At 46.1% G+C, this 24,539-nt stretch overlaps 1 protein-coding gene across 1 annotated transcript in view; it reads right to left on the bottom strand.

Annotated features, from left to right (window-relative positions):
• Positions 1 to 1,412: 1,412 nt before the first annotated feature.
• Positions 1,413 to 24,539, bottom strand: part of CFTR (CF transmembrane conductance regulator) — a 190,873-nt gene continuing 167,746 nt past the window's right edge. The window contains exons 36-40 of the mRNA XM_038751975.1: positions 21,698 to 21,853; positions 9,811 to 9,900; positions 5,544 to 5,716; positions 4,331 to 4,436; positions 1,413 to 2,274 (exon numbers count right to left, since the gene is read on the bottom strand). Of these exons, the coding sequence (XP_038607903.1) occupies positions 2,068 to 2,274; positions 4,331 to 4,436; positions 5,544 to 5,716; positions 9,811 to 9,900; positions 21,698 to 21,853 (732 nt within the window). The 3' untranslated portion in view covers positions 1,413 to 2,067. The remainder of the gene's footprint in view (positions 2,275 to 4,330; positions 4,437 to 5,543; positions 5,717 to 9,810; positions 9,901 to 21,697; positions 21,854 to 24,539) is intronic.

The raw sequence follows: 24,539 nt of genomic DNA, 5'->3' as shown, positions 1-24,539 counted from the left end.
CAACTGTCATTGTACACTCAAGTGTACAGTGCTCAGCACACTAAGTGCTCAATAATTACCATCAACTGATTGATAACAACTGTGGTATTATGCACTTAAGATGTGCCAAGCACTGCATTAAGTACTGAGAGAGATTCAAAGCGATCAGATTGGATGCAGTCTCTTTCCCAAATGGGGTTCACAGTGTGTGAGAGAGAGATTAAGTATTAATTCCCATTTTGCATGAGTAAACTGAGGCACAGAGAAGCCCACTGACTTTCCTAAGGTGACACAATAAGAGGATATCATCAATTGTATTTATTGAGCGCTTACTATGTGCAGAGCACTGTACTAAGCACTTAGCACTGTACTAATCCTTCCCCATCTGTGATTTGGCCTTTGAATGAGCAATGCATTTATTTTGCCTTCAATCTCAAGGAACGAGGCTCTCCCAAATCCCTTTTGAGTAAGTTTAGGCAACAAGCCACCCTCACCGCAACACCTAGAACAAAATAAGCTCTCTCTACTGTAAGCTCACTGTGGGCAGGGAATGTATCTATTTGCTGTTGTATGCTCCCAAGCGCCTTAGTACAGTGCTGTGCACACAGAAAGCACTAAGTAAATGTGATCGATAGTCTGAGACTGTTGGCTCAGAGTAGACACGTGGCGGGAGGTTGGAGTAAAATGGGGATTTGAGAATGGTTTTCCAGTTCCTCTGGGGACTCCCCCCATTCAGCCACCAGAGCTGTGATGCAGAGACAACAAACAAATCCGAAAGATCCAGGCTTCATGTGGAAAAAAAAAAAAACAAGCTGCATTTTATTGCTGAGCCTGAAATCACCGTCCCAGTAAGTAAATAGAATTGGTCTTGGCAGGCTTGCTGGGTCCAGCCGGGCAGCATCCTTGGTCAGAAGCAGATGTGGTTTTGGATGCATTTTCTCCCAAATGGCACGAAGTAGTGGCTTCTGCTGCAATCCTGCAGAGGGGCGGTCTGGCATTTTTCTAACGAACCATATGTGCACCACACCCATCCAAGCCTAACACTTTCCTGCCTGCCTAAAGAGGTGACCGGAGGGCGTGACGCTCACCCTTCTATGAGACTGGAATTTCGTTCCAGGTTCAGTGTAATACGCGATAAAAATAACTGGCCATAAAAAGAATGCATTTCAAATATATAAAAAAAATTATTTTCATACAAATATATTTTTATAGTGCAGAAAGGAATCAATCTTAAAATACAGCATTCTCTCAGTACAAGGTTTTGACGATATTAAAATAAATAATATTTTTCTAGAGGAAAATTCATTTGCATCATGAAATTGCAAACCGGAAGTATATAAAAACTGATTCAAGATTAATTCTATTTCAGTGGGTCTGCCTCTCACTCTGCCTCTCTTTCCCTCAGAAAAGCCGGTAGAAAGCATGAACGGCATCGGGGTCTGAGAACATCCACTATGACCCCTGAACCCAGAACCTCAGGTGGGATGCACTGGAGTTCAAATGATTGGGAGTCCCCCGGTCCCTGGAAAGAATGCAGAAAGGCTCTCCTCCACCTTGTTCTCTGTTGCCCGTGGAGACCGGGCCTGGGGAGATCCTGAGGAGGGGGTGCTCTCCTGGGGTCCCACAGCAGCCAGGGTCGTAAGGAAGGATCAGGCAGACAGCCGATGGCTCTCAGTTTTAGTTTCTCTAAGGACAATCGGTGGGAGGAATCAATAAGCCTAAGGCAATCACGGAAAATTTGATTCTCATCATGGGCCCCGCCAGATGGCCAAGCAAGCTCACCTCTCTCCCCTCAGTCCCTAACAGAGCAGTGGGTTGGCGGGGCCTCGGAGCCAGTCTTCACAGGTTCATGCCTATCATCCTTCACACCGAAAGGAGATGGGCTTTGGGGTTTTTGCTTTTCTCAGGGATATCTGGCTTACTGGAAGCCAGTGGCAAATCTTCCAGAGCCGGCCACACCTCCCGCACTATTCCACCAGCGTGGGAAAGCCACGAAGCAGGCACTTGGGGAGGGTCGTCTGGGCCACATCAGCCGCCGGGACATGGCCAACGAGACAGCCATCGGTGGGGCCACGTGCCTCCCTCTCGCTAGAGCCTGGTGTCCTGCACGTCCTCATCCGTCTCCTCCTGGAGGGCCGTGATTTTGGGCCTGGACATGCGCTTGCTCGAGTTCCGGCGGTGAAGGGGGAACAGCTTCATTTTGTCCGAGTGGCTGATGGCCTGCTTGAAGATGCTCTTTTCATTCAGCAGCTTCTGGATAGACTCGTACTGCCGGATCTTGTTCTCCTCTATCACCTGGTTTAATGGAAGGCAGATTGAGTGATGGAACAGACTCAAAGGGAGGGAGACCCTGACCTACTCATGTGCTCTCTGAAAGAGGAAATGCCAAAGTCTCTTCCCGGGGGGTTTGAAACTTTAGCTGGCCCAGGTTGGGCTCTCTCTCTGTAACTGGGCCACGCTGAGGAGGGTCCAGGCCACCTGCACAGAACTCCCAGAGGATAAGAATTGAGTCCCAGGGTGACATGGGGTCAGGTGAACGCATGGAGCTTGGGTCCAGATGTAATCATGTTTTTTTTTTTTTACTCCCTGTGCCAAGCCTGAGTCTCCACCTCCATCCCTGCCTGGTTGACGTCTCAACTCAGGGCCAGGAAGATTTCACCTTCCCTAAACAAAGGGTGTTATGGGAACCTAGCAGCCCTGGAGTCAATGTCAGCTAGGCTAAGGGGTCTCCATGAGGACCTGGGAATCCTATGGGAGGAGAAAGGCAGCAAGTCTGAACACTGGGTTCCTTCAGCATCTCAGAGAGGCACAGGAAGTGCTGGGGACCATCCTCGCCTCACCATCAGGGAAACAAAGGGGAGACTACAGACATGGAAGCAAAGGGAATATCACTTTCCCTCCTCAGTTCCTCAGAGTACCTGGGAACACATTTGAGAAGTAAATGGAAGACACAAAACTATGGGCTCTCCTGGGTCAAACCAATGGTTCCTTTGGCCCAGGATTCTGGCTGTGAAAACAGGGAGGGAGAGACAACCATCATCTTGGACATCCTTCTTCCTGCTTAGGGATAGACCTTTAAACAACCCTGATATTTCTCTCAGAATTCATGACTTTTAAAATCTTCATCATGTGCTCTCTGTCTTCATCTTAGCCTTTAAGTTCTAGTCTCATATGGAAGCTGTTTCATTCCCTTGATCATCACGGTTGCCCTTTCCGGGACCTCCTCCAGCTTTGTTCTGTCCTACCAGAGAGCAGAATGGCCTGCAGGACTCCAACTGCGGATGTGCCACTCTGTTTTTATAAAGTGTCAAAATTGTTCCTTCCTGATGCTGCCCAGGAGTCCTAGAAGGAAGGTACCATGCCCTGGAGGCCTCAAAAAAGGGCATGTGCGTGCACCTCAATAAATCATGAGAAGCGGAGTGACTTAGTGGATGGAGCACGGGCCTGGGAATCCGAAGCACCTCGGTTCTAAGCCCAGCTCCACCACATGTCTGCTGTGTGACCTTGGGCAAGTCACTTAACTTGTCTGGGCCTCAGTTCCTTCATCTGTAAAATAGGGATTAAGACTGGGAACCCCATCTGGGACAGGGACTGTGTCCAACCTGATTAACTCGTTATCTACTCCAATGCTTAGAACAGTGCTTGGCACATAGTAAGCACTTAAGTACAATAATAATAATGATAATGAGATGGCAAAGGGCTAGATTAAGAGCTGCCATTCTGGACCATCCGATCCGTAACTGGAAGCTTAAATTTCCATTACAGAGACAATCCCGCACTCAGATTTGGGGAGACCCTTCCCGCAGGGGCTTCACAGATAAAATCTCCTTCTCCAGCTTCACCTCCCAGGCTCCAAACCAGATGGAGTGCTTAATCTTCCTTTCCGAACCTGGGTTAATTTTGCACATGAGATGAGGTCAGGGGTCAAGGGACAGCAATTAGGCATGCGAGTTGGAATGCTCGAAGACGAGTAAAAGCTGCTGCCAGGTGACACAATCAATAAATCATGCTGCATAATTAGTGTCTTCGTGAGAGGAGTGCCAAAATACCTGACAGGGGAATATTCAGGTGTGTGCAACCAGCCACTATTGTAGTTCACCACCTGGATTAAATCTAAAAACCCAGGCAGTTATGTTGGGCAATGCTGGATGGCATCATGTGTCACAACTATAAAGGTAAGCCTCTATATTGGGGAGATAAATAGCTACGGGGCTGAGCCAAAGGCTTTCCAAACAACACTGAAAATCCAGCTACTCTTTGACACCCAAGAGACATAAAGATAGATATCTGGGAAATTCCCCCACGTGGAACGAGGAGGAAATCGTGCCCTGTAAAACTGCAAAATGCTCACCAGAAAACGTTGACACTCGAGCATCGCTTCTATCCTGTGTTCTGAGAGGATGACTGTGCAGTTGGTAAATGCTTGCTTTAGAGTTTTGCGAATGACCTGGTATGTTCTAAGGAGGAAGAATCAAATCAGTCTTAGGGCCAAAACAGAAACCCCTCCCAAGCAGTAGTATATCCTGAGTCCAGAGCAGGCTGGCCCTCACAGCCCTAAGACACCATCAAGCAAGCTCTTTCCCTTGGCCACTGGAGCTGATGACTGCTCATCTCCCCCCCACTCCCCACCCAGTAAGTTTGCCCCCCCACCCCCATCACCGTTCCAACCCCACCTCCATATGGGAGCAAGTGAAAGGGGAAGGGAAAAAAAATCGACATTGAACTCATGTGGGAAAATTTGTCCTGCCCTGGGAGATATGAGAGGGTTTCTTGATCAGCCCTGATGTCTTCACCAGTAACAGCATGTTTCTTACACTTGGATAATGGGTGAAGTCTGAGCTCCAAATGTAATCTATGAATTATTCCTGTGTTCAATCCCCTGCTTTAGACTGGGGGTCTCCTCGAGGGCAGGGATTGTCTCCAACTCAACGCCTGTTATCCCCAGTTTCCCACAGTGCCACACTCTATCGATAGTTTATGCCGACGGTGATGATACAGTAGTAGGTTTTTGAAATGCTCCAAAGGAAACCCTGCCCTGCAAGATTATCACCTGCCTCATTGTCCTCTACCTACTGTGTCCAGAGCCCCAATGAAAGTGCTATGGAAGACTCACAACGGAAGCAACAGACAAGGCCTCTGTCTTCTCCCTGTCAAGCAGCTCAGAGGTGCTGCCAGAGTTGTGAATCTCAAGCCCAGAGACGCTGGAGCAGAGGCTCAGAAAACCTCAGCACAAATTAAGCCCTGACCACATCCCTGCCTTGAGACCGCCCAGTCAGCATTAACTCTCAAGTTGGTCCACCCCAATTTGACGCCCCAAATGATTAAGACCTAAAAATCTCCCCACCCGACCAGCCTACCAATCCATATATTTTGAGAGCTTACTCTGTGTGAAGCACTGTATTAAGCGCTTGGGAAAGTACAGTATACAATAAACAGACACAATTCCTGAACACAAAGAGCTGACAATCCACAGGGAAGGCCTCAGGTGAGCTCCCCTGTTCTCTGAGGACCCGGCGGGGATAGGAAGGAGAGGAAAAGGAGCAGCGGCTCTGTGGTAAACTTACATGGGGTCCAGGTGGGCACTGGGTTCGTCGAGGAGCAGGATTTTCGCCTTGCTGAGAACCGACCTGGCCAGACACATGAGCTGCTTGTGGCCATGGCTCAGGACGCACCCTCCGTCGATGAGGACAAAGTCTAGCTGCCCCGGGAACTGTTCGATCACCGATTTCAGCCCGACCTGCATGGAAACATATGGGAGAGAGTTGCCCGTTCAGCTGAGTGTTGGGGCTGGAGCACCCAGGGGGTCGGAGGTGGGGGTGGAACCCCTCTGAAGAGCCTGTAAGTCCTATGGGGAGGGGCGAGCATGGGTTGTTATCACAAAGAGCTCAGGAGCTGCAAATGCAACCGGGTATGGTGAGATTTAGAATGAAGAATGCGGGCAGGAGCTTAGACTTTTCCAATGAAATGAACTGCAGGTAATAATAATGATAATTGTGGTAATAAATTGTGGTAACAAATTGTGGTATTTGTTAAGTGCTTACCATGTGCCAGGCACTGTACTAAGCGCTGGGTGGATGCAAGAAAATCAATTTGGACACAGTCCCTGTCGCACGTGGGCCTCACAGTCTCAATCCCCATTTTAGGGATGAGGTAACTGAGGGACAGAAAAGTGAAGTGACTTGACCAAGATCACACAGCAGATGAGTAGTGGAGCCGGGATTAGAACCCACGATCTTCTTACTCGCAGGCCCGTGCTCTATGCTGCTTCCCACGGGTCCCTGCCTGCAAGTGTTCTACACTGTACACTTGTTTTGGGTAGGGATCATGGTTGCTAATTCTGTTGTATTATACTCTCCCAGTACAGTGTTCTGCACATAGTAAGCGCTCGATAAATACTGTTACTTGATTGACTGCAATTGACTATCCCTGTCAAAATCAATCCAGCGGTGGTATTTACTGAGCACTTATTCTGTGCAGAGCACTGTACTAACTGCTTGGGAGAGTACAATATAATAGAAATGGTAGACACGATCCCTGTACTCATGGAGCTTAGGAACTAAAATTCCCAACAGTCCCAGGGCAAGAACTCTTCTAGGAAGCCTGGTTCAAACTCGAGCTGGGGTGGAGAGGAGGGAGAGTCCTCCACAGCCAAGCAGGCCCACCAGCTGTGCTGCCTCAGAAACACTGGTCAGCGGGAGCCTGGAGCCAGCAGGATGGGTATTTGTGGATTCCAGCTGAGCGGGCCTGGTGGTGGTGGGGGATTCAGGGCCAGGAGCTGATCTAGTTAGATATGGAATGTCCAGATGTAATCCTTAGCATTCCTTTTCACGTCTTCTAGAATCCCAGAGCAGGAAGAGACTTCACAACTGGCCAGCCTCCTCCCTGAGACTGTAAAACAGATGATGATGATAGTATTTGCTAAGCACTTACTACATGCCAAGCACTGTTCTAAGCACTAGAGTAGATACAAGGTAATCAGGTTGGACACACTTCATGTTCCACATAATAATAATAATTATGATACTTTTTACGCACTTACTACGTGCCAAGCGCTTTCCTAAACACTAGGGTAAATACAAGTTAATCAGGTTATACACAGTCCCTGTCCCACATGGAGCTTACACTCTTAATCCCCATTTTACAGAAGAAGGAATTGAGGCACAGAGAAGTGACTTGTCCAAGGTCACACAGCAGAGAAGTGATAGATCCGGGATTAGAACCCAGGTCCTTCTGACTCCCAGGCTTGTGCTCTATCCACTAAGCAAGGATCACAGTCTTAATCCCCATTTCACAGATGGTGTAACTGAGGCATAGAGAAGCTAAGTGACTTGCCCAAGATCACACAGCAGGCAAGTGGCAGAGCTGGAATTAGAACTCAGGCCCTTCTCAGGCCCATGCTCTACCCACTAGGCCACGCTGCTTCTCACATGACCTGTGTAGCCACTTCTATCCCACCTTTCTGTGTTCTCCTACAAAGACAAAATCCCCTCACACTGTTCATTTCCTTCTGGGTCACCCCCATGAAGTCACATCCTGAAACCTCACCTACTCTCAACCATAGATCAAAGATTCCACAGGGCATTGTTTGCAAATTGGGTTAATGTTTTCCTCTTGGGGAGAAAAAGAATTTCTGTTGGGTAATAAGGAAACTTGGCTGCTGAAAAGGCTTAATCTAACTAGCATTTTATTAGGGTCATTTTAAGATTGGGCACTCAACAGGTAAGTGTTTAACACTCTGAAGCAGTGCTAAGCAGGGTCAAACCTGAGTGCTTGCGGGAGAGTGAGGAGAGTCAGAGGACATCCCAGGATGTAGCGGACCATGCCCTAATGGAAAGAACACAGGCCGGGGAGTTGGAAGACCTGAGTTCTGATCCTGGCTCTGACTGTGAGCCCGCTGTTAGGTAGGGACCGTCTCTATATGTTGCCAACTTGTACTTCCCAAGCCCTTAGTACAGTGCTCTGCACACAGTAAGTGCTCAATAAATACGATTGAATGAATGAATGAATGAATGAGAAGCATCATGGCATAGTGGACAGAGGAAAGGCCTAGGAGTCAGAAGGTCGTGGGTTCTAATCCTGGCTCCACCACTTGTCTCCTGTGTAACCCTGGGCAAGTACCCGGATTGTCTTTGTCCAGAAACGCTCAGGGCATGTTACTCCTCTCCTCAAAAATCTCCAGTGGCTACCAATCAACCTACGTATCAGGCAAAAACTCCTCACCCTCAGCTTCAAGGCTGTCCATCACCTCGCCCCCTCCTATCTCACCTCCCCTTCTCTCCTTCTACAGCCCAGCCCGCACCATCCACTCCTCTGGTGCTAATCTCCTCACAGTGCCTCATTCTCACCTGTTCCGCCATCGACCCCCGGCCCATGTCATCCCCCTGGCCTGGAATGCCCTCCCTCCGCACATCTGCCAAGCTAGCTCTCTTCCTCCCTTCAAGGCCCTACTGTGAGCTCACCTCCTCCAGGAGGCCTTCCCAGACTGAACCCCCTCCTTCCTCTCTCCCTCCTCCTCCTCCCCATCCCCCCCACCTTACCTCCTTCCCCTCCCCACAGCACCTGTATATATGTATATGTTTGTACGTATTTATTACTCTATTTATTTAATTTGTACATTAGTTCCCTCATTTGTAAAATGTGAATTGAGACTGTGAGCCCCATGTGGGACAGGGACTGTGTCCAGCCCGATTTGCTTGTATCCACCCCAGTGCTTAGTACAGTGCCTGGCACATAGTAATTGCTTAATAAATACCACAATTCTTCTTTTTCTTTTTCTGGTGCCTTTAAAGCTCCCAGTGCCCTGTCCAATCTTAGAAACCAGCAGGACCTTATGCAACTGTCTCTGCCAATTTTCCTTGGAAAAAGTCTGGCACTTGAGGAGGGCTATTAACCTTTTCAAACCTCCATCCCTTAGTTCTTCAAGTTCAGGGTGACAGTTTGTTAAGCAGCATCCTATTGGCCTGAAAATACAAGTCTCACCCTTTTCCTTCTGTTGAGGCCTGGGTCTTCTGACATGAACCACCTGGTCCTCACTTCCCCCACCCAGAGCAGTTTGGTTCTGGGTCGTTCTGAGCTGAGGAGCCCTGGGGTCTCACCCCGCTTGAGGAGGTTGGAGGGGAAAAGACTGAAGATGGACTTGGACTGTTAACCACGGGCTTTGCTTCATGCCTGGAGTTTTGGACAAGAGCCCGACACCAAACTGGTCTCACGGAGGGTTCCCAACCGAATGTTGCCCCAGAACCAACTAGGGTAGACTAAGATTTCTCACCCTCCATGACCCTGGGACCATGAATGGGCTCTTTCCTGGCCATGCACATTCAGGGGGCAGGGAGGGAGGCTTTGAGGGAACGGTGAGGGGCTTTTGGTGGATTGATGTTAAAGGAAAAGTGGTTTCCTGGGGCTTTCTCCTGCAGAACTAACCCCCTCTCCACCCCAGAAAAATCCACACAGAAAATCTGAGTCTCAGTGCTCACCACTCAAAGGCACAATGGAAAGTTTTGTATGTCAATCCCCCACCACCCAGCTCCCCAAATTTAACTGCCGTGCAAAAATGATGTTCAACGGAGGGGGTGGGAGGGGTGGAACTCCCCAAGTCCTTTGTCACCGATGGGGTGGTATCAGCTCTTATTCTTACAAGCAAGATGGGGGAACGGCTTTGAAAATGTCGCATCCCTCTCCACTTGTCTTTAAATGATCAAAGTGGGAGAGGATTAGGAAACTGTCTTTGTTGAAGCTTTGAGCACGTGCTGGTGCACGTGTGAGTGCAAGGGTCCACAACTGAGGAAAACAGGGTTCTGTCCGATGTTCCCATGTGTTAGCCAAGGGTCTTACCTCCTCTGCCACTTTCCATAGCTCCTGGTCTGTCCACTGCCCATAGGGATCCAGGTTCTTTCGAAAACTTCCGGAAAATATGAATACTTTCTGTCATAAGAGAGAGCCAGAAGACAATGAAGGATTGAATATTCCATCTCCCTGTTTGAAAGGTAATTTAAAATATTTCCAAACTTTTTAGCTAGGCCTGGTAGTTTAGACAACCACATGTCAAATTTCAAATCAAAGATCAATCGTCTCGGGGGTCCACAAGATCCCACCAAGTTTAATTTGCTGCCACTACTTTCTCTTTTATTTTGGGCTCCCCCCCTCGCCCCTTTCTCTCCTTCTCTGGGATTTCCCCTGTCATCCATCTCACTATGTTAATTTGACTCTTTTAGCTATCATGGATCTATGCAGTAATGACTATGTTTGTCTCTTATTGATGAATGAGTGAATCAATTATTTAGTTATAATTACTCAGAACCTACTGTGGGTGGAACACTGTAGTAAGCATTTGGGAAAGTACAAAGTAGGAAAAAGACATGGTCCCTGCCCTCAAGTAGCTTAAAATCGAATGGAAAAAAACAAATGGAGGAAACGAGGAAGTACAATTATTATTATTATCGTAATAGTAATAATAATTAATATTATAATTAGTAGTATTATGTACAATAATTATTGTAATTATTGTATTACTGTAATATATTACAATTATTATTATTAAGTACAAGTATATAATAATAATAATGATAATAATAATAATAATAATAATGGCATTTATTGAGTGCTTACTATGTGCAAAGCACTGTTCTAAGCACTGGGGAGGTCACAAGGTGATCAGGTTGTCCCACGGGGGCTGAAAGTCAATCCCCATTTTACAGATGAGGTAACTGAGGCCCAGAGAAGTTAAGTGACTTGCCCAAAGTCACACAGCTAACCACTGGCAGAGCTGGGATTTGAACCCATGACCACTGACTCCAAAACCCGTGCTCTTTCCACTGAGCCATGCTGCTTCTCTACAGCAGTGGCAGGATGAGTATTTAATTATGATATGGATGAATAAATAATTGAACATAAACCTAGTTCTCCTTGCAGAGCCCCGCATTACAGAAAAATTCAACACTTCATGCATGCGTCACTATTTCTTCCAACCCTATATCATTTGTATCCAGGCATATTCACGTTGTCCGAAGAATGTTCCCCAATTCTGCAGTTTGCGCTATCAATCACATTTATTGAGCACTTACTATTTGCAGATCACTGTACTAAGCACTTGGGAGACTACAATATGGCCGTATTAGCAGATATGTTCCTTACCCATAACAGCCTTACAGTCTAGAGGGGGAGACACTCATTAATATGAATAATGTTTTCATTATTCTATAGTTTGCATTACTCTAGCCAAAATGTGTAGTGAAAACACGTGTTCTGACACCATGCCGTACTGCTTTTTGGGTTTTATTTTGGGTAATTGTCCTTGTCTTTTATGCTGCTTTAGAGTTTATAGTTTTCCTTCTCCGCATAAGCTTATGGCACTCCCTCAGCTCTGCCCCTCCTACCTTATCTGGCTGATCTTCTACTCTAACCCAGCCGGCCTATTTCATGTCTCTAACACAACCTACTCGCTGTACCTCCATCTCATCTCTCCTGCCGCTGACCCCTTTCTCATGTCCTCCCTCTGGCTTGGAACTCCCTCTTGTTTCGTATCTGACGGATTACTACCCTCTCCATCTTCAAAACCCTCCTAAAATCCTATCTCCTTCAAGTGGCCTTCCCTGACTAAAACCTTATTTCTCCTACCTGCCCTTCCCTCTGCACCTCCTATGAACTTGTATCAGTACTGGTTTAGCACTTCTTATTCATCCCACCCCACCTTCTCATTTCCACAGCAGTCATAACCATATCCTTACCACCTGCCATTTCCCCATCTCTAATCTATTTTATCATCTGCCTTCCTGTGAAGACTGTAAGCTTCTTGTGACTAGAGAGCATCGTCATCATCATAACAATAATAAAAATAATAATAATGGTATTTGTTAAGTACTTACTCTGTGCCAGGCCCTGTTCTAAGCACTGGGGTAAAAATGAGTTCAGCAGATTGGACACCGTCCCTGTCCCACATGGGGCTCACACTCTTAATCTCCATTTCACAGATGAGGTAACTGAGGACCAGAGTAGTTAAGTGACTTGCCTAAGGTCACACAGCAGACATGCAAGCCCAGTGTGGGCCAAGATTGCTGAATTGTATGTTCCAAGCGCTTAGTACAGTGCTCTGCACATAGTAAGCACTCAATAAATACAATTGAATGAATGAATGTGACAGAGCTGGGATTAGAACCCAGGTCCTTCTGACGCCCAAGCCTGTGCTCTTGTCCACTAAGCCACATTGCTCTTCTTGTCTACTAACTCTATTGTATCATACTTTCCCAAGTGTTTACTACAGTGTTCTGCACACAGAAAACACTCAATAAATTCCCTGACTGACACTGATTGCCCTATTTTTTAAAATAATTTTGAAATCATTTACAATCATTTGCAATCAGAGAAACAGTGTGGCTCGGTGGAAAGAGCACAGGCTTTGGAGTCAGAGGTCATGGGTTCAAATCCCGGCTCCGCCAATTGTCAGCTGTGTGACTTTGGGCAAGTCACTTAACTTCTCTGTGCCTCAGTTACCTCATCTGTAAATTGGGGGTGAAGACTGTGAGCCGCCCCCGTGGGACAACCTGATCACCTTGTAACCTCCCCAGTGCTTAGAACAGTGCATTGTAAGTGCTTAATAAACGCCATCATTATTATTATTTATTATTATTTGAGACCAACACCAAGCGTTCTCACGACGAGACCCAGCCACTGAGATTTCCTCTGGGTGACTCTGCCGCTACAGTCACATTGATTCCCTCTCCAGGGCCACATCCTCAAACTGAATAAATATTTGTTGAGGACAATATTTGGAAAGCCTTTCTTCTCCCACTTGCCCGCTCGCCTTGCAGAGGATCACAAGGGATTTGCTTAAGTACCGTGTGGCTTGATTTAGCCATCTGTCCTCTTGCAGTCCTTCAATCAATCAACTAATCATCATGTTTATGAAGCACCTACTGTAGGCAGAGCACTGTACTAAGCATGGATTGGGATTATGGATTATGGATTGGGAGCCCCACAAGAAATAGGAACGATGCTCAATTCCCACCTGTGTAGTCTCACCCAATGCTTAGCACAGTGCTCTGCATATAGTAAGCATATAATAAATACAATTACTACTACTACCACTTGGGAGAGTGCATCAAAAATAAAACTCGCTATGGGAAGTGAACATGTCTGCTAATTCTGTTGTAGTGTACTCTCCCAAGTGCTTAGTACAGTGCTCTGAACATAGTAAGCACTAAATACCATTGATTGATTAAATAATAATATCAATAATAATGGCATTTATTAAGCGCTTACAATGTGCAAAGCACTGTTCTAAGCACTGGGGAGGTTACAAGGTGATCAGGTTGTCCCAAGGGGGAGCTCACAGTCTTAATTCCCATTTTACAGATGAGGTAACTGAGGCCCAGAGAAGTTAAGTGACTTGCCCAAAGTCACACAGCTGACAATTGGCAGAGCCGGGATTTGAACCCATGAACTCTGACTCCAAAGCCTGGGCTCTTTCCACTGAGCCACATTTCCTGTCCTGGAGGGGTAGGGGGGAAGGTTACTGTCTAGTGGGGGAGACAAGGAGACAGAATTCATTTAACAGTAGTGGGAGCAAGAGGAAGTGAACAAGAATGGAAATGGAAGTAGCAAGAGTATGGTGCAGTATGACTTATGTTCCTGGAGGGAAAGGATCTTATCTTCTACTGCCACTACAGAGAAATATTCACATTACAGTCACCCCATTAGATACACACCCTGGGACTACAGCTGTTATGTTTGACACCTTGACTATCTAATGCATCATTTTAAAATGCCTAGAAAGATAAATCAGAGGATATGCTCTCTCCATCAGCAGATATGATTGAAAGATAAAGGTGCCAGATATTAACAGTTGTTGGCCGAGAGCCTTACCTAATAATAATAATTATAATAGTAATGATGATAATGATGGTACTTAAGTGCTTACTGTGTGCCAAGCACTGTTCTAAACACTGGAGAAGATACAAGTTAATCAGATTGGAAACAGTCCCTGTCCCACATGGGGCTCAGACTCTTAATCCCCATTTTGCAGATGAGATAACTGAGGGCCAGAGAAGTGAAGTGATTTGCCCAAAGTTCCACATCAGACATGTGGTAGAGCCGGGATTAGAACCCAGGTCTTTCTGACTCCTAAATCCATGCTTTACCCATTAAGCCATGCTGCACCTGCTACTTTCCATATTTCCATTTTAAAGGAAGCAAAAAAAGATGGAAGCAGCTTGGCATAGCGGATAGAGCACGGGCTTGGGAGTCAGAAGGTCACGGGTTTTAATCCCAGCTCCACTTCACTTCTCTGTGCCTCAGTTCCCTCATCTGTAAAATGTGGATTAAGACTGCGAGTCCCATGCAGGACAGGGATTGTGCCCAACTCGATTGGTTTGCATCCACCCCAGCACTTAGTAGAGTGCCTGGCCCAAAGTAAGTGCTTAACAAATACCACAATTAATTAATTAATTGAAGACCCTGATGGAGAGAGGACATCAAAGTGTGATGAACGAGTTGGCCTGCTGCAAGGTATTTCATGAAGTCAAGAAGAAGGCTGTTGTCCAATCTAAGTTGTACAAATTATTCTTGAAAATGGAAAAATCACTACCCCAGTCAGCAGAACAAGCAACTGCTCTTGCGGTTTTCTGCAAAGAATCATAATCCTACTCCTCCTTTATGTACTATTATCTCATTGTGGGCAGGGAATATATCTGTTGGATTGTGACATTTTACTCCCCAGAGCACTTAGAGCAGTGCTCTGCAAATAGTAAGTGCTCGATAAATACAACTGATTGATAGATTAGTGATGCTTAGCGTAACAGTATATAGGTCATAAAGGAACTGAATTTACATTTCCAGAGGTTTGCGGATAGCAGGGATCCTGTCTTCTAAATCTATTGCACTCTCCCGACAACTAAGTATGGTACTCAGCACACAGTAGGTGTTTAGTAAAGGCTGCTGGCTGACTGGCCAAGAAAGATTTGCCAATTCCCCCTCTAGACTGTAAGCTTGTTGTGGGCAGGGAACCTGTCTACCAACTCTGCTATACTGTTCTCTCCCAAGCACTTGGTACAGCGTTCCACACACAGAAAGCACTCAGTAAATAATATTGATTGATCGAGGACTGTGAAGTCTCCTGCTAGGACTGATGTGGGATGGGTCTCTGTAGCTGCTGACTTGGCTTCTTCAGCTTTGAACCTGTTGACAAGGAGCCTGATGATTTTAGATCATTACTCCTGCAGAAAACCCCATTTTTGCCTGAATCTTTACAAAAAGACCTTCACCCTAGCACAAACCTATCCTTAGCTTGGGTGATGTGGGCCCCTGGGGAGATCAGAGGGCCGTGATACTCACTGGCCTTTCTGTCTGCATGGCTACCAATCAGAGAATTGTGGCACCGCCACAGGTCACTGCCCTCCCACCATACCAGGTCTCCTTTGCACAGAGCCTTGGCATGAACCCAGGGCTCTGCAATAGCTGGTGGGTCTGTAGGACTAAAATCAATCAATAAATCAATCATATTTATTGAGTGCTTACTGTGTGCACTTGGGAGAGTACAATACAACAGAGTTAGTAGACACGTGCCCTGCTCCTGACAAGTTAGAGGCCAGGTTTACAGTCTAGAGGAGTGGAATTCCCAGACTGAGCCCCCTCCTTCCTCTCCCCCTCATCCCCCTTCCATCCCCCCGTCTTGCCTCCTTCCCTTCCCCACAGCACCTGTATATATGTATATATGATTGTACATATTTATTACTCTATTTATTTTACTTGAACATATCTATTCTATTTATTTTATTTTGTTAATATGTTTGGTTTTGTTCTCTGTCTCCTCCTTCTAGACTGTGAGCCCACTGTTGGGTAGGGACCGTCTCTATATGTTGCCAACTTGTACTTCCCAAGCGCTTAGTACAGTGCTCTGCACACAGTAAGCGCTCAATAAATACGATTGATTGATTGATTGATTGGAATTCTGGCCAGAATCTCTCAGAGATACCCATCTCTCCCCCTTGCCTGTCCACTGCTCAGCTAAGTACTCAGAGAGTGGCACGGCTCAGTGGAAAGAGCACGGGTTTGGGAGTCGGAGGTCATGGGTTCAAATCCCGGCTCTGCCAATTGTCAGCTGTGTGACCTTGGGCAAGTCACTTAACTTCTCTGAGCCTCAGTTACCTCATCTGTAAAATGGGGATTAAGACTGTGAGCCCCACGTGGGACAACCTGATCATCTGGTATCCCCCTAGCGCTTAGAACAGTTCTTTGCACATAGTAAGCGCTTAACAAATGCCATCATTACTTTTCTAGACTGTGAGCCCATTGTTGGGTAGGGAATGTCTCTATATGTTGCCAACTTGTACTTCCCAAGTGCTTAGTACAGTGCTCTGCACATAGTAAGCGCACAATAAATATGACTGAATGAATGAAAGGGAAAGGAGAAAGGGGTGGAAAATCATGTAGAGATGAAATCTTTCCCTCTTGGGCTTGATGCCCTGCTGAGCATAGGGAGAGATCAAGAACTAACAAAGAGGAAAATATCAACAACGTTTCTTCCCTCTATGGCTTCAGCTGCTTCTAGGGCTACAGTCCATTTCTGGATCAATCTGGCTACAGGTAAATCTCTTTAATTTTGGAAGCGGAACCTGAAATCTCAGCACGTGTCAAGCTGAGTCTGGGTCAGATCAGATCATGCCTCCCATATCTAGCCAGTGCAGAACACACCCTCTATATAAAATATGACCTCTTAGGAAATTCAAGCCAAACTGTGGAAAAGTCCTAAATTGCCCACTGCTCTCCTGGATGGGGAAAAAAAAAATCTGCTTAAAGGGGGTGCTAGTGGAATCTCAGACTTGTCTGCTGAGGCAGGATGAGCAGAGTAAAAATGGATCCAGGGGCCAAAGAATGAAAGTCAGGAGTGTTAGATGATCCATCTCTAACCAGTATGATGGGTGTCCAGGAATTCAAGTGTACGGAGCTAATGTCGGAGACAGATTCCTGGGTTGGATGGACCATGGGGTTGACCCAGAATGATGGGCAGGGAATGCATCTGTTTACTGTTATACTGTACTCTCCCAAGTGCTTATACAATGCTTTTCACAGAGTAAGCGCTCAATAAATACAGCTGAATGAATGAATATGTTACGTACAGAGTTTAAAAGCACAGGTAAGATTTGGATTTAGCCCAGTGATCAGTTCATGAAGTCATGAAATCAGGTTGTTGTTCATACTAAGGAATGAATAGCCTCCCTTTAAAATGAGTTTCATGGATGAGTGGCCCATGATGAGACTGTGAGCCCACTGTTGAGTAGGGACTGTCTCTATATGTTGCCAATTTGTACTTCCCAAGCGCTTAGTACAGTGCTCTGCACATAGTAAGCGCTCAATAAATACGACTGATGATGATGATGAGGTGTTAGATGGAAAGTTTGTGTGTTGGAAGGTCCATCCCTAGCCACAGAGGTCAGTGTCCAGGAAGGCAACCATCATGTCATTCCTCCAAATCCTCTGGAACTGCTTAGAGACATTTCTAGTTGCCACCGCCGTTTAAAAACTAGCTTATAGTAATGCACACTCTATGCTAGCCCTCAATACAAGAGGGTATTACTGATAAAGTTAAACCAGCCCATGATGGTCAAATGAGTTTTGCTTCCCACAGAAGGCAGATAAAGATCTGGCATTTTGCTTCCAAAGTTTGGAAAGATTGGATTCTGTCAGCAGGGGGCCCCCAGCCCACAGAGTGAGAATACTAGCTAGACCGGGAACCTGATCTGGAAACGTTTCCCAAATTCACCCATTTTACATCCCTTTCCACTTGCCAGAGCAAACAAAGTGGACAGACGCGGAACAGAGACTTTCTGGTTCCCGGATGTATGTCAAACATTTCTTTTGACGTTGACTAATTTTTCAAAATTCGTGATGGGAGAGACCTGTTTACTGGGATTAGGTGCCCAGCAGTTTGAGGTGGGGCAGGATTAATCCCATTAGGGAAATCGAGTTTTGTAAGCCTTTGTTTACAGTTCATCTTTCTAAAATTAAACTAATGAAGTTCTCTCCAGGGGGGAAGAAAAGTCAACTGAACAAACCAGTTCTTTCCCTTCCTTGAAGAGGAGAGGGTCACTTTCATAACTGTCCCTCAATAGGCAGGCCAGCTCTTTTGCATATCAGTACCTATCTGCCTCCGGAAGAACCATTTAACCACTCCAGGCTCCTTTCTCAAAAGGCTCCCTGACATAAGCAGCCTCGATGAGATGCAAAAAATCAGTCATCTCAGACTGCTGAACCAAATGTTCAAAATTAGGAAAGGGAGGGGGGGTGGATGTTAATGTCAAGTTAAGTGAGATAATCAACAATAAATCAGATGATTCTCTACATACCACCACCCTAGGCACTGTGAACCTGAGAATTCTCACCCATCAAACTCCCTCCCGCCACCTTGACCTCCCTGTCTGAAGTCGGAAGATGCAGGGAAGCTCTGGGGAGGAAGACTCCTAGATCCACTGAAAACAAACGCTGTGTGAATTGATTATAGCTTATCTTCAAGGGGTTGGAAAGAAAGATGTCAGGGGTAGTTGGTACACACCAACTGCCTAAGGATCTTAAGGCCCTTTTCTCGGAGTATCTCTACACTAGCCTAGACCGAGTCACTATTCCTTAAGATTCTGTGTTCACCTAAGGTGGCCTATGAATAGCAAGAGAGGATAAGGTGATAAACATTATCACTCCTAGATCAGACCAGTGGTTCTTCCAGGGAGGGATTGCATCTCCATGGCAACAGGATGCTTGAAACTACCTGGTGGTAGTTCTCCTCCTGGTTGCTTCCCTTTAACTATGCCCCTCTACATCCTTAATATTCCTTCCAATGATTAAGTATGGACTTTAATCATACCCTTCCAGACAGATAGTACAGTGCTCTGCATACAGAAAGTGCTCAATAAATACTGTAGATTGATTGATTGATAGAATTGGGCCTCCAACGAATAATTTTCTCCTTTTGTCCTCCAGAAACTGCTGCTGAGGGGCCAATATATCAGTGGTATTTTTTGAGCTTTTACTGCACTAAGCACTTGGGAAAGTACAAGGATTGTATCCACCAACTCTACTGCACTAAGCACTTGGGAGAGGTGGTAGAAACAATCCTTGCCCTCGAGGAACTTACAATTTGGTTTATTTTTTCAGTCAAATAGGAATAAGAAGAGCTGTCCCTCCCAAACTCAGGATTTGAGGAAGAACAAATGAGCGGAGGGATACAAAAAGGTTTTGGAAAAATATAGTGTTATATATATTTATGTGCAGTGCAAGGTGCTCTCATTATTTCAGGTGTGGCAAGGTGATTGAGTCTGCCCTCAATCTATCCAAACATACATCCCTCTGAAGTGGGTGCCAAGGGCTGAGTGGATCTTGCAGAGCAGGCCTTGCAGGATTTCCAGGGAACGTTACCAAAGCCAAGACTATTGTGTTGTAAGTGGGGCTTTGAGAGACCCCATTAAGCAATGAATTCTTTGAAATGCCTAAGGGGGAGGGGTGGATCTCAAGGAGGAAGTCCCTCACCTGGGGTTATGAGCAAGAGAGCATCAAAGGTGAGGTTCCGGGTCTCCTCAGGGTTCCCAGAAATTGAGAAATTAGGATTAGTGATGAATGGACATAGGGGATTGATGCAAAGGAGGAAAAAAGAAAATTACAGAGGGGGACGGTCACTCCTAAACCAGAATAGCTCTCTCTTTCTTTAGGCCAGATTCCAGGAAGTTAAAAGAAAAATAATTCTTTCATCCAAAGTTCCAGTGAAAGGTTAGAAAAACAGGAGCTTCTCTGTCTGTCCCAACCGTGGAGAATTGACGGATGCTCTGGGTTTCTGGTTGGGAATCCACACTGCTCTCAAGTGAGAGTTTGGGGAGAATCACGGTTTCATGGCAAGACGCCCGGTCGGGGCCATTGGCGGTAAAGTCACGACGAGGCAGCTAAAGTCTGTGGCTCTGAAAGAGGATTAGTGGTGGTGTTTCAGGAAAAGTTTCATCAGGTTGGATGCAGTGGGGACACAGAGCTAGACTACATGGCTCTTCTGGCAAAGACAGGCTGTGGAGAATTGGAGGTCCGGGAGGCAAATGAGCTGCAGATAAGAAAGGGGACAGACTAGCTGTGGATGGAAGGGGTTGGGGGTTGGTGGAGACTAGATGTGGATGTTGAGACCGTGAGCCCAGTGTGGGACAGGAACTGTGTTCAACCCTATTTGGTTATATCCACCCCACTGCTTAGTACAGTACCTGGCACACAATAAAGACTTAACAAATACTACAATTATTATGATGATGATGATGATGAATTGGGCCATCTAGGAAAGGAACGCAAGCCATCAATGATGGGTTAAATGCTAAATCACACCTCTTCTGCAGCTCTGCTCACTTCCAGTTCTATCTCCAGAGATCTATTCTTATAATTATAATGATAGTATTTGTTAAGCACTTACTATGAGCTAGCACTGTTCTAAACGCTGGGGTAGATACAAGAAAATTGGGATGGACACAATCCCAGTTCCATATAGGGCTCACAGTTTTAATTCCCATTTTACAGATGAGATAACTGGCATGCATTAAAGTTAAGTGACTTGCCCAAGGTCACAAAGCAGACAAGTGGCAGGGCCGGGATTAGAACCCAGGTCCTTCTGACTCCCAAGCCTTTGCTCTATCCACTAGACCACACTCCATATCCACCCCAGCCCAACCCTTCAATTGACCCTCCCTCTTATCTCTCTCATCTCCCATCCAATGCTTACACCTTTCCCCCTGACTGGCAGCATCCCTCCTCCTACCTGCTGTGCCAAATTTTTCTTCCCTTCCGTCCCCTATTCCTATCCCAAATCCTTCCAAAGAGGAAGAAGCAGCAGCATGGCTTAGTGGAAAGACCACAGGCTTGGGAGTCAGAGGACATGGGTTCTAATCCAGGCTCTGCCACTTGTCTGCTGTGTGACCTTGGGGAAGCCACTTAACTTCTCTGTGCCTCAGTTACCACATCTGTAAAATGAGGATTTTACAGATGAGAGCCCCAAGTGGGACAACCAGTGCTTAGCACATAGTAAGCACTTGACAAATATCATCATCTTCCAAAAAGACACCACCTCCTAGAGGCATTCCCAGGTTAACCCTCCTGCCCTTTCTTTCATGCCATCCAGTCACTCACTTGAACATTCCCTGAATGTATCCATTTATAAACATTATTGTTTTATTCATTCCCTCTCATGTTTACCTATTGTATTTCTGGTGTGTTATTCTTCTTATATTTGTTACATGCTCACTATGTGTCAAGCACTGTTCTAAGTGCTGGGGTGGATACAGGACAATCAGGTCAAATACAGTCCCTCTCTCACATGGAGCTCACAGTCTAAGTTTGGAGGGAGAACAGCTATTGTGTCCACTTGGCTCTCCCATTAGACGGTAGGCGCCTTGAGAGCAAGAACCCCTTTTTAGATGTTCTCCCTGGGCCTACTATATTGTTTGCATCCAGAGGGTGCTCACTTAATAATGTTAATCATGATGAAACACATGTTTCCTCTCTCTCTCTCTCTGGAATTCAAGGCACTCGTGCATTTGGTCTAAAAAGTGATTATCTTGGAGACACTTAGGATCTTGAACTGGTAACGGCAGAGCATCCTCAGTCAGTGGCATTTAAGAGCTCCATATGAACCACTTGGGAGAGTACAGTACAACAGAGTCCGTAGCCACGTTCCCATCCTCACTTTTACAACTTGGGCTTCTGCCAGCCTTACCTGTGGTATAACTCCAAACGCCTTCCGCCACTGCTGCACAGGTACCGTGTCCCAGGAAACGCCATCAATCCGGATATCGCCTTTGGTGTTCAGCAGCCTCAAAAAGGCGAACAATAAAGTGCTCTTCCCTGAGCCCGTTCTTCCCAGAAGGCCCACCTGGGAGTCAAAGGAAGAAGAAGGAGACTTCTGTTATCTACAAATGCTTTTAATGCCAATAACATGCTGTCCTTCAAGCCCTCAGTCCTGGATCCTCACCAGTTCTGACCCATTGGAAAGAGAAAAGGGCAGGGGACATGTGTACCAACTCTGTCAAATTGTACTCTCCCCAGTGTTTACCATAGTAAGTGCTCAATAAATATCACTGATTGATTGATTGACCCTCTAGAGCATACACATCTCCTGGCTCATCCTATCCAACATGTGACTCAGTACAGGGCTCTGAATGGGGTAGGTGCACCATATAGTGCTTTGCACACAGATGGCACTCAGTACAGTGCTCTGAACCTAGGAGGTGTTCTATGCAGTGGTCTGTACATCAGAAGTGCTCGGTACAGTGCACAATTGGCATTCAATGAACACTGCTTCAATAATAATAGCAGTAATAATGATGATAGTCGTTGTGGTATTTGTTAAGTGTTTATTACATGCCAAGCACTGTCCCTAAACATTGAGGCAGATACAAAATAATCAGGACCCAAATGGGGCTCACAGTCTGAGTAGGAAGGGAGAACATGTATTAAGTCCCCATTTTGCGGACACGGGAACTGGGACACAGAGATGTTAAGTACCTTGTCCAAGGAAACACAGCAGGTATAGAGCTAGGATTAGAACTGCAGCAGTGGCAGTGACAGATTGAGTCTCGAAGCATTCAGTTTGTCTCTGCAATCTTGGTTAGAAATGGGCCATTTTCCTTTCCCCTCATGGAGAGCCTCGAGAGATGTCACAGGAAGGAAAAGCTGGACTCCACTGAGGGAGCAAGCACACCTCTCCACTTCACCTTTCCTTCTCTTCTGATCCTCCGGAAACCCATTAGGCATTGTGCAATCGCATCTCCTCCACTTCAGCCTGATTTCTACTCTGGAGAGAACTCCACAGGTGTTTCAACAGCTGACTGGCCTGCTCGGTTCTGGGCTGTTGGGATCTGCATACCTGGGACCTGGGTGAATTCTTCTTGGCTTCACCTTGGATGTTCTTTTCTACCCTGCACCACTAGGTCAGTTTGCCCAGGGAAAAAATCCGTACTGGGGAGCACATTTCCTTCAACCGTGCAAGAACAAAAATGGACAATGCAGTCAACTCCCCTAAAGGTATGGGCTCAGAGGACTGGTAAATGGAATATGAATCACTCCCCTGGCACCACCCACTTGGGGAGATCCATCACCCCTTGTGGAATGCCCAAGCCCCGGCACAAACCAAGAGCAGCTGGCTTTTTCTACTGGGCCCAAACTTAGCTGTTTGCTTCTAACTTTGCCCCCTGTACTTGGTGGGGAAAACTGGGGAGGGCATAGAGAGGGTAAAGGAAATTGTTCTAGATTTGGGGAGAGGGAATGCATAAATTGGGGAACTGATAAGATGCAAACTATCACCTCCATATCAATTGCTTATAAATGACATCCCAATTAGGGGCTTTTTCATCTACTAAGAGGGTTGGACTTAAACTTTGAAGAACTACCTGTTTTAGGAGAAACCAACGGAGCAAACACTGGAATTTCTCTTGCTTCTGGACCAAAAACTTACATCCTCTTTTATTTTTTGATGAAGGTCCCTCATTTCCTTTGTCCTCAGCCTGGACTCTCCTCATCTAAGGTCTTCTTTGGCCTGACTGGGTCCCTCTGAGCAATCATCCTCACAGCACAGCTGATCGATCAATCAATCCATGGCATTTTTTCAGGGCTTACTATATGCAAAACACTGAACTAAGCACTTGGGAGAATACAACAGACTAGAGTTGGTAGAGGTAATCTCTACCCTCAAGGAGTTTCAAATATTTCAACTCAGCTTGTTTCTGTTTTCCACTTCCAATTCAGACATGCAATCTCCTCAGGAGGAACTCACCTTGTGTGCTGCTTGTTTCATGAAGCCTCACATATGCACACAGACTACACACACAGCAACACATTATTAAGCTTCCCGTGATCTTTCCCTTCTCAAGAGATGCAGTATTAACAATCCAGCCCAATATGAACAACTCCTACTTCTCCAGCAGCTAGGAGCTCCATTCCTTCAGCAATGCAGCCTCCTCCAGAGACAAAGTTTCTATTTGCTTCTCCAGAAAATTACAGTTCAGGATTCTAAATAGGCACCTAGGACAGTCAGTGCTCTGCATTAAATAGGCGCCCCATATAGCATACTGCCTAAAGTAGTACAAGGCTGCGCACACAGTAGATGCCCAACACAGTGCTCTGCACTTAGTAGTTAAAATAGAGTAGGCCCAATACTATAGATGAAGTATCACTTTGCTCTGGTTTTGTAACAAAGAGGGAGCAGCCAGGTGCGTATCACACTCAGTACAGTGCTCTACATAGAAGGAACCCACCACAGTGTGGATGATGACAGTGTTTCCAGGGGACTAATGTTCTGCGGGCAACAGCAGGATGGCCTAGTGGAAAGAGCAGAGGGCTGGGAGTCAAGAGACGTGGGTTCGAATCTTAGTTTTCCCACTGGTCTACTCAGCAACACTGGACCAGTCACTTAACCTCCCCCGGCCTCCGTTTCCTCATCTGTGAAACAAACCATGGATGGGATAGAGACTGGATCTGATTTCATAATCTTATATCTACTCTGGAACACTGCATATAATAAAAGCTTAGTAAATGTCATAATTAGTATTTTAATCACGTCA

This window comes from Tachyglossus aculeatus, chromosome 10 (assembly GCF_015852505.1).
Source record: "Tachyglossus aculeatus isolate mTacAcu1 chromosome 10, mTacAcu1.pri, whole genome shotgun sequence".
In the NCBI taxonomy this organism is placed as follows: domain Eukaryota; kingdom Metazoa; phylum Chordata; class Mammalia; order Monotremata; family Tachyglossidae; genus Tachyglossus; species Tachyglossus aculeatus.
The sequence above is the reverse complement of the archived record's forward strand: the minus strand, read 5'-3'. Positions and strand labels throughout refer to the sequence as shown.